Raw genomic sequence first — 11,019 nt, 5'->3', positions numbered from 1 at the left:
GTCTTGATCCCCATTTAATAGTTTATTTTGCAATAATCGCTGGCTAACTGTACATGATTTTCTACTTTAAATCAGAGCGTTTTCACAACGCGTCATCAATTGCACATATTGGCTGCACTGAAGGTAAACAATTTAACTGAACCGAATGAAACTCGCATATTTTGCTGATTTTTGCTGGTGAAGATGGTCAGTTATTGTCATGTTTTGGGTTGTACTAATCGGTTGGACCAGGAAAAACATTTGAAGTACTATAGACTGCCAAAAGTTATAACAAATCAAGGAGAAGAGTGCAAAAACTGTCTGAGGAACAAAAGGCGTTGTTGAACAAAACCAAACCAGGATTTCCAGGGCAAGAATCTTGACAACATTCGTGTTTGCTTTGATAATTTCCAGTAAGGAATCTTAATCTAATCTAACATCTTAATATCGTATGTATCTTTACCACCTTACCAATTTAGTTTGTCAAAATATGAACAAACGTCTCTATATAATTTAGCAGCGTCAACATGTTTTTTTCCAAAGTTTAGACAGCATAAATTAGCAGAAAGATGTATTCAGTAGTATATTAACCGTGCCATCAATGCTGTTGTTAACATCTGAGTATCTCCTATATGGCCAAGCATCTGGGTAACTGACCAAACCGTGACGTAAGTGCAAGTCTAAAGTATAACCCTGAATTATAAGCAGCACTGTTTTGGAAAGTTTGCACTTCTAAATGCAGAAAATAACTTTACACTTGCATTTTAAAATATCTACTATGTTCTACTATTTTCTATTATTTCAAGAAAAATATCGTAATTTGAGTTCTGAAGATGAACAATGGTCTTACAGGTTTGGAACGACATGAGGGTGAGACGGTGAGTAATTAATGACCGAATTTTCATTTTCGAGCAAACTAAACCCTTTAACTCTCAAATCTCAGCTTCAAAAAAAGTGGTGTTTACAGCCATACAGCATTTACCAATCTTCTGCATTTCACTAATTAATTCACTTGCAATTAATTTGGATTTCATGAATATTGTTATGTTAAATATTTTTATGATTGAAAATATGATTAGCTGAAGTTGTTGAATAATGATGAATGACCTTTCATACAAACTCTGGGTCAGTGATTATCAGGAGAAACGAAATATTCCACATTTATTATAATAGAAGGAAACAAAACATAAACATACAATAAAATCTTTTTTTGTGGAGTTACACCGTAGTGCTTCAGGGATTTTATCATTTTAGTTTTCACAACCAGAATCACTGTGGTAACAACAGTTTTTGTCTTTTATTCCAGAAGGAGATTTAATTCATTATTTAAGTCCAGTTTCAGACACGTTTCCTTCCCAAGTCGGTTCTGAAGTCTGAGGGAGGGCTCTGTCTGCTGTGCTCTGAGCTTGTGTCTTTGATAAATTGCCGTAAATCGCCATAGCCTGAAGACAGTAGAGAACAAGGTAAACATGTAAACTAAGGACAATATTGATAATATTAGGGAATTTTATGTGCCATTTAAATAAACAAAGCCATACCTGAGAGACCATGCTGCTGATGTCTCCTGTGTTTGAGGGCAGTAAGATGGTGTTGGACTCCTTGGCCAGGTTGGAGAAAGCAGAGACATACTGTTCGGCCACAGTTAAAGATGCTGCAGCGTCTCCATTCTGTACAGATACAGTTATGAAAGGTCAACACGATGCCTTGGTACTGTAAAACAGTCTATGTTTGGCTCAGATGTAATACTGTATCAGTATTAAAATACAGTGTGATGATGTGCAAGTGTGATATGGGTTGTTATGAAGGTCCTTCATAAGGTGAATCAGATGTACCTGCTGAGTGAGCGCCTCGGACAGCAGCCGGATAGCTTTGGCCTTTGCCTCAGCTTTAGCCAGTACAGCATTTGCTTCACCTGTACAGGGGGAAAACAATATCATTGAATCGCTGGTTGACATGATGAATCTTTTATCATGACTATAACTCTGAACATAACTTATATCAGAGTTCTGCAACCCTGATCTTGGGGACCCACTGTTCTGCAGAGAGATATAAACTCACAATTCTGACTTTTTTCTCAGAAATAAATAAATTTGCAATTGTGAGTTATAAAGTCAGAACTGCAAGACATAAACCCACGATTCTGATATTTTTACTAAGAATTGCTTTATATAAACTCGCAATTGCGAGTTAGAAAGTCTGAAATGCATGATAAACTCACAATTTGAAGTTACAAAGGTAGAATTGCGAGACATAACCTCACAATTCAGACATTTTTTCTAAGATTTTATTTATAAACTCGCAATTGTAAGTTATAAAGTCAAAATTTTGAGCTATAAACTAGCAATTTCAAGTTAAAGTCAGAATTGCAAGACATAAACCCACAATTCTGATATTTTTTACTAAGAATTGCTTTATATAAACTCGCAAATGCGAGTTAGAAAGTCAAAATTGTGAGATATAAACTCAAAATTCTGACCTTTTTTCTCAGAACTAGTTTTGAGATATAAACTCAAGTTATAAAGTGAGAGTTGCGAGATATACTCTTAACTGCAAGTTATGAGTTAAAATTGCGAAATATAAACTCAAAATTCTGACAGTTTTTCTCAGAAATTTTTCTTTAGATATAAACTTGCAATTACAATTTAAAAAGTCAAAATAGTGAGATATGCTCCAAAATTCGGACCTTTTTTCTCAGAATGAGTTTTGAGATATAAATTCGCATTTGCAAGTTACAAAGTCAGAATTGCGAGATATAAACTTACTATTCAAAAAAAAAATTCTCAAAGTTTTTTGAAGATATGAACTCGCAATTGTGACTTAAGTCAGTAATGCATGATATAAACTCGCAGTTGCAAGTTATAAAGTTAAAATGGCAAGATATAAACTCACAATTCTGAAATTTTTTTCTCAGGTATTTTTTGATAAACAATTGAGAAACTCAGAATTGCGAGTTTATCTCAATTCTGACGTAATATCTTGGAATTACCTATTACAAAGTCAGAACTAGGAGAAACAAACTTGCAATTCTAAGAAAAAAAAGTCACAATTTTGAGATATAAATCATGCAACTCTGAGAAAAAAAGAGTTTATATCTCACAATTTTGACTTTATAACTCGCAGTTGCGAGTTTATATCTCATAAAAGTTTGAATTCATGATATAACTTTAATACCAACAACAAAATTTTATTCTACTACTATTATTAATTGAAACTCCAGATGTTCAGTGAAAAACCCACCAGCAGCTTTATTAATCTGTTCTGCTTTCTCTCCCTCAGACGCCAGAATCTGAGCCTGTTTGCGACCCTCGGCCACATTGATGGCTGCCTCCCTCGTCCCCTCTGACTCCAGAACGGTGGCTCTCTTCTTCCGCTCTGCTTCCACCTAAACATGATTCGTGTTACGTCAGTCACATAACTGAGAGGTGTTCATTTCAGTCAGTTCATTTTTGGTCTGTAAGATTAGGCTGAAAAGTAAATCATCATACCTGCATTTGCATAGACTCTTTTACGCGTGGAGGAACATGAATGTCTTTGATCTCGTATCGAAGACACCGAATCCCCCATTCATCTGATGCCTGGTTTATTAAGTGGACAATATTGGTATTCAGAATCTCTCTTTCCTGTCAAAAAACAAAAATGATCCTTAAGCACACAAATTATTGCTGAATATGGTCACTGAGAGACTGCCTGGCATTCATACCCTAAACACTTTGTCCAGGGTCAGTTTTCCCAGCTCTGATCTCATGGTGGTCTGTGCCAGCTGGGTGACGGCATATTCAGGGTCCTCCACTCCATAACTGGCCTTCGGAGGGAAAAAAAAGCATATTATGTGAGGAAAAGCCTAAAGAAATACTGGAATAAAGCAAAAATTAATTTACCTTAAATGGGTCGAGTATCCTGAGATATAAAACTCCATCTATCTGCAATGTCACATTGTCTAAAAGCAAAAAAAAATTGATTAATGTCAAAAAAAAAAAAACATGAAAGTAGGAGTGGAAAACATCACAATGCCTTTGACTTACCGAGGGAAACTGCTGACTGCTCTGGCACATCTATCACTATCTCTTTGAGGCTCTGAACGTATTTAACTCTGTCCAAGATTGGAATTAAGAAGTTTAGACCCTGCAGGAAACGAAAAAATAGTTATTTTAATGGCTGGAAATGACTGAAATGCATTGAAGATGTTAATGAAGAAAGGATGGCAACTCACTGGTTCCAGGATTCGGTGGAAACGGCCCATCCTCTCCACTACCCAAGCTTCCTGCTGAGGTACGAACAGAACCACAGTGTTCATAGGGAGGCTGGAAGCCCATCGATGCTGGGCTTGGGTCCCCCAGAATGCAGGCACTGTTTGGCGCGAATGCTGTACACAGAAGAGACAGAATGCAATGCTTGAAAAAAATATATATACAAAAAATTATAAACTATAATGTGTGTACAGTTGAGGTCAAAACTTTACATACACTTTGCAGAATCTGCAAAATGTTAATTATTTTACTAAAATAAGAGGGATCATACAAAATGCATGTTATATTTTTATTTAGTACTGACCTGAATAAGATATTTCACATAAAAGACATTTACATATATAGTCCACAAGAGAAAATATTATTTGAATTTATAAAAAATGACCCCGTTCAAGTTTACATACACTTGATTCTTAATACGCTGTTGTTACCTGAATACATCAAGTGTATGTAAACTTTTGAACAGGGTCATTTTAAGAAATTAAATTACTGTGGACTATATGTAAACGTCTTTTACGTGTAATATCTTATTCAGGTCAGTACTAAATAGAAAATAACATGCATTTTGTATGACGCCTGTCATTTTTGATAAAATAATTAACATTTTGCAGATACTGCAAGGTGTATGTAAACTTTTGACCTCAAATGTATATAATATTTATATGAAAAAGTATAATACAAATATTAATTAATATACTAATTTATATTATATGTTGTGTAACAATTATTCTTTTTGTTATATATTGTATTAATTTTCTTTTATATTATATATTACATTTTACTTATGGATAAATGCAACAATTAATAAGAGTAATAAAAATGTTACACATACAAAAACATTGAATTTAATACAAATATTATAGACATGATTTATTATTTATTACATTTAATATACATTTACTACAAGTTTTTTAAAATTTTATTATGTTTTAGTACTTTTATAGTTTTGATAATTGTTTAAATAATATAAACAAAACTTTACATATAAATATACAATTAATTTGTATTTGTCTGCTATTATTTATTTATTATTATAATAATGAATTATAATATATAAATTATAATTATACAATCATTATCAATATAAATAAACAAGTTGTTTTTTTGTTGTTGATTACTCTATATATTTGTTATTTGTGTATTACTATTATATTTATATTCATTTTTAATAAATTCCAAAATAACAAATGTGTTTAATGTAATTTATTAACAACAACAATTCAATAATAATTTTGTGAGAAATCTTATTAAATAATAATTTAAATGAACAGATTTTTTTAACAATACATTTCAAATTTGATTTCAGTTAATGTTTATTTTATTTCAAGTACAAAAAGCACAAAACAATCGACTTATAAGTTGAAGTTCTAATAAAACTAAAACAAATAAATTGAATTATTTATTAAAAAAATAAAAAGCACAAATTATTAAAACTAGAAAAAGCTTAAACTTAAAAAAATGAAAATATAAAAATACATTCTAATTTGAAAATGTAATAAATAAAATATTGTACTATATAATAATATATTACAGTACAAATAATAATAAAATAATAGACTAAAAAATTAATAAATAAAACGTGCTGGGGGTAATAGAGCTGAGACTTTTGTATTTATTTTATACATTTTTTATAGCTTTTTACACACTATTATTTTATTATTATTATTATTTTTTTTTAAACGTTCATTTTTGTGTTCTTTTTTTTCACAGTCTATGGTTCACAGTCACAATAGTCTCCATATCGTTTTCTTTTCTAAATGTATATATTTGTATTGGCTTGACACATGGGTCATAGTTGACAGAGGCTCACAGGTGAATGCAGTATTTATTTATTTAATAAGGTTTTATATGATTTTATTTTTGTTAATAAAACAACCCTGGGGACATCAGCAAAAATGCTAATTTAGTTCAGAGGTGAGGCAAGTTATTGCATGAATCATTCACAATTATTCCAACTTTTTCAGATTTTTTCAGATTTGACTTTAGTACCCTTAAAGTAGTAGTTTCTGACAGTAGCACTAGAAACCAGTACTGCCCTCCAAAGTACAAAGCACAGTAACTACGGAGGATTCAAATTCAGTTTTATCAAGTGGCAAAGTCTCCTGGTTAAATTTGGTCCAGTTTCAGAAAAACGAGAGTGTCACCATGTTTGACTAGCTGGTGTAAAAACTTTAAAGGCATTTTTCTCAGTTTCAGTGTTGGCGTAGTTACTGCACTTTGCCTTTGGAGGGCAGAGTAGTACTTGTAGTACTGCATGTTTTGTGCTGTCAATCTACATAAATTCCACTGTGTTTCTGCAATGGCAAAAATGTCTTTCTGACCTCTACAACAAGACATTTTTGGTTATACAAACGTTATTAAACAGCCATCATTTATGTAAGGCGTATTACAAAGGTTAAAGTTGAAGTTCACGTACACAGTACTGTGGGATGGAAGCCTGATGAAACAAGTAGCTGATGTTACATTCATCACATTATTATTGTAATTTTAATTTATTTAATAAATATTATTAATTAAACTACATTTAAAGTAAACATGTGACCAAAATCTTTTATACCCCTTTCACTAAATTAATTATTTGACAGCATTCAACTGAAGTGTCAAGGAGTACCACAGTCCTCAGAGCAACATCGCACACACGTGCGTTACCTTTAAAAGGCCGCTTCCCGCCCGACACACCACCGTCCTGAGCATGTTCAACCTTTATGAAAACAGGTGCTGAAGATGTCTGAAACAAATGAATGAAGTGTTCTCGAGCTCACTGTACAAACGTGACCCTCTTTCAGCTGCGGAAATCAAGTTACAACATCACGAGCGTGCGTCAATGACAAGCATCCGAGACTGAGAGGGAAACAAACGCTGTCATTATATGGTTCCGCGAATACATCAAAAGCTGAGCGTGAAATCTTACAAATTAAATTATAATATTGTTACAAAATTATAACAAGTATTACAGTTTCGTAAACCGTGTAGTATGAAATAGTTTGGCATAACTGAGTAGAAAGGATAGTTTGTTGTAAAGAATGCCCAGCTTAAGTCGTGCTGTTATTTAAAACTATTTATTTAAGTATAATAGGAGTTAGTAGCTGACTTAATTATACATTTAAAGTTATGTTTACATAAATAAAACAGAAAAAAATAATAAATAAAAAGTGCTGCAGGAAAAAGAGCTCAGACTTTCATAGACTTATATTATTTTATAGATATATATTATTTTATAGACTTTTTTAAATAGATTTTTAAACCAATTTTAAATAGATTATTAAAATTCGTTTTCATGGTTGAAATGAAGCTAAAATACAATAAAAATAAAAATGTAATCAAAAAAGTATATAAAATGTACAAATGTTTAAGTAGTGCATTTGCAGTAAAAAAGCTTAATTGAAATATATATTTAAAAACTAAAATAGAAAATAATAAAAAAGGCAAATGCACAAAATTACTAAAACTTGATAAAGATTTATTTAGTACAATAGGAGGGTAGATAACAAAAATATTCACTTTATTAATGTTTGACTTAATTATATATTTACAGTTATGTTCACAGAAAAAAAAAGAATAAATAAAAAGTGCTGGGGCAATTTTATATTTATTTTATATATATAATTTAAATAGATTGTTAATCATCTTTAAATAGATTATTCAAATTCGTTTTCATGATTGAAATGAAGCTTAAAATAATAATAATAATAAAAAAAATGTAACCAAAAACATATACAAAATGTACAAATGTTTAAGTACTACATTTGTAGTAAAAAAAAAAAGCTAAATTGAAATATGTATTTAAAAACAAAAATAGAAAATATAAAAATTTACAGAAATAAAACAGAAAAAAATTAATAAATAAAACATGCAGGGGGTAGTAGAGCTCAGACTTCTATATTTATTTTATATATATATATATTAATAGATTTGTAAACCATCTTTAAATAGATGATTTAAATAGTTTTCATGGTTGAAATGAAGCTAAAATAAAATAAAAAATTAAAATGTAACCAAAAAAGTATATAAAATGTACAAATGTTTAAGTACAACATTTGCAGTAAAAAAAAGCTCAATTGAAATATATATTTCAAAACAAAAATATAAAATATAAAAATGTACAGAAATAAAACAGAAAAAATAATAAATAAAAAGTGCAGGGGACTTTATATTTATTTTATAGATTTTTTTAAAATAGATTTTTAAACCATCTTTAAATAGATTATTAAAATTATAATGAAAAGTTTTCATGATTGAATTGAAGCTTAAATAAAATAAATAATTAAAATGTAACCAAAAAGTATACAAAATGTACAAATGTTACTACTTAAACTGAAAAAAGCTAAATTGAAATATATATTTAAAAGCAAAAATATAAAATATAAAAATGTACAGAAATAAACCAGAAAAAAATAATAAATAAAAAGTGCGGGGGACTTTATATTTATTTTATAGATTTTTTTTAAATAGATTTTTAAACCATCTTTAAATAGATTATTAAAATTATCATGAATAGTTTTCATGATTGAATTGAAGCTTAAATAAAATAAATAATTAAAATGTAACCAAAAAGTATACAAAATGTACAAATGTTACTACTTAAACTGAAAAAAGCTAAATTGAAATATATATTTAAAAACAAAAATAGAAAATATAAAAATGTACAGAAATAAAACAGAAAAAAATAATAAATAAAAAGTGCGGGGGACTTTATATTTATTTTATAGATTTTTTTTAAATAGATTTTTAAACCATCTTTAAATAGATTATTAAAATTATCATGAAAAGTTTTCATGATTGAATTGAAGCTTAAATAAAATAAATAATTAAAATGTAACCAAAAAGTATACAAAATGTACAAATGTTACTACTAAAACTGAAAAAAGCTAAATTGAAATATATATTTAAAAGCAAAAATATAAAATATAAAAATGTACAGAAATAAAACAGAAAAAAATAATAAATAAAAAGTGCGGGGGACTTTATATTTATTTTATAGATTTTTTTAAAATAGATTTTTAAGCCATCTTTAAATAGATTATTAAAATTATCATGAAAAGTTTTCATGATTGAATTGAAGCTTAAATAAAATAAATAATTAAAATGTAACCAAAAAGTATACAAAATGTACAAATGTTACTACTTAAACTGAAAAAAGCTAAATTGAAATATATATTTAAAAACAAAAATAGAAAATATAAAAATGTACAGAAATAAAACAGAATAATTAATAAATAATATATATATATATATATATATATATATATATATATATATATATATATATATAATATATATATAATTAAAAATGACACATGCACAAAACTACTAAAACATGATAAAGCTTAAACTTGAAAACTGAAAAAATAAAAATAAAATCTAATTTAAAATATTAATAAATAAAATAATAGTATATTATATAAAAAATAGGGTACAAATAATATTAAAATACACAGTGTGTTCACCGTCACAATATACAGTTTATTTATTTATTTATTTTAATAGGAGGGTTAATAACAGAAATATTCACTAACCAGAGTCTTTAATACTGTAGATGCACAGCCTTTAGTCAACAAATCATAAAATTGTTGTTTTTATAAGTAAAATTGAACTTATTTGCAAATAAAAGTAAATTAAATAAAATATTTTTTTCCCCTCTTCCTCTTTAGACGTCAGTGAAGCCAAAAAGTACAATTTCCCATAAAACCGAGAGATACATTTCTGCATCTCACACCAAAATATAACCGAACAATGCCAAAATGAATCCAAGTTATCTCAACCCTCATATTAACAGGTCAGCGTCACACCTGTTCCTCTGCTCCGCTCAGTCCTAAACCACGCCCATTAGCTCAGCCATTGGTCAACAGTCCAGCAAAGGCCACCCTCTGGGTCAGGAGCAATTCTGACGTCACTAAAATCCCCTCAAGCCCCGCCTCTTACTCTGTGAGTTTCTACACATCCAGTTTGATCATGGCGATGGGACATCTGAGTCAGTACGCGACACCTGTGGGATAGCGCCGAGTTACTCCGTCGAGCATCCGAGCATCATCTGCCCTCAGTAGTGCGCTCAAGACGAGGAGCTAACTTGTGACACGCTTTGAAATGTCACCGGACAGCTGAGAACTTAGATTATAGTGACAGGATTTAACCAAGAGGAAAAAACTTCGGTTGCCATGTCTCTCCTCTGCGTGAGAGGTGAGTGCTGTTTTACATATGTTTTCGGAGTCACTGCATGTGTTTGCACCTGTCTGCTTGCTGTCAGCAGGTGTTTTGTTTATCTAGAAGTTCAGAGACACCAGCGTATTTTTTGTAAACTATAACATCACTTTATTTACTTTCTCTGTTTGATGTTTACATTGAATAATATGAACATTTGTTTTAGTTAAGATGCTGTCAGGTTAAGATGCTGTCAAGATCAAACAGGCTGACATATTATGTAATATGAGGTTTGCTGTATGGATATAGTTTGAAGGAAGCAGCTGTTTGGCATCGTGATGTAATACAGCTTTGCAGCCCAAACAAGACAGGGCAACAATCGATATAGGTTTTTAAAATAATTGTGAGGTAGATAAAAGAATATTAGTATTTCATAATATCATAAAAAAGTTTTTAATATGGAAAAAGAATTGGTTTTGGCGTTATTTGGGCAATTTACCAGCAAATAATGGAAATAAGGAATCCATTTAATTGATTGCAAAAATATATAGTTGAAACTTGGAGTGTGGTTGTAGTGTTTATATTGTAATATTTTACCTAGTATTATAACATTGTTTTATAATATGTGTGTGTGTTTATATATATATTAATTTTT

At 29.7% G+C, this 11,019-nt stretch overlaps 1 protein-coding gene across 1 annotated transcript; it reads right to left on the bottom strand.

Annotated features, from left to right (window-relative positions):
• Positions 1-1,112: 1,112 nt before the first annotated feature.
• On the bottom strand, positions 1,113-7,038 carry stoml2 (stomatin (EPB72)-like 2). Its single transcript, XM_073830047.1, has 10 exons — positions 6,876-7,038; positions 4,190-4,342; positions 4,002-4,101; positions 3,858-3,916; positions 3,680-3,781; positions 3,465-3,599; positions 3,217-3,361; positions 1,812-1,891; positions 1,518-1,646; positions 1,113-1,421 (listed from the first exon to the last, which is right to left on the bottom strand). Exons 1-10 carry the CDS (start codon positions 6,918-6,920, stop codon positions 1,302-1,304), a joined length of 1,068 nt encoding a protein of 355 aa, XP_073686148.1. The 5' UTR covers positions 6,921-7,038; the 3' UTR covers positions 1,113-1,301.
• Positions 7,039-11,019: the final 3,981 nt, after the last annotated feature.

This window comes from Garra rufa, chromosome 23 (genome assembly GCF_049309525.1).
Source record: "Garra rufa chromosome 23, GarRuf1.0, whole genome shotgun sequence".
Classification (NCBI taxonomy): domain Eukaryota; kingdom Metazoa; phylum Chordata; class Actinopteri; order Cypriniformes; family Cyprinidae; genus Garra; species Garra rufa.
Note: the sequence above shows the minus strand (reverse complement) of the source record. Positions and strands in the feature narration are given on the sequence as shown.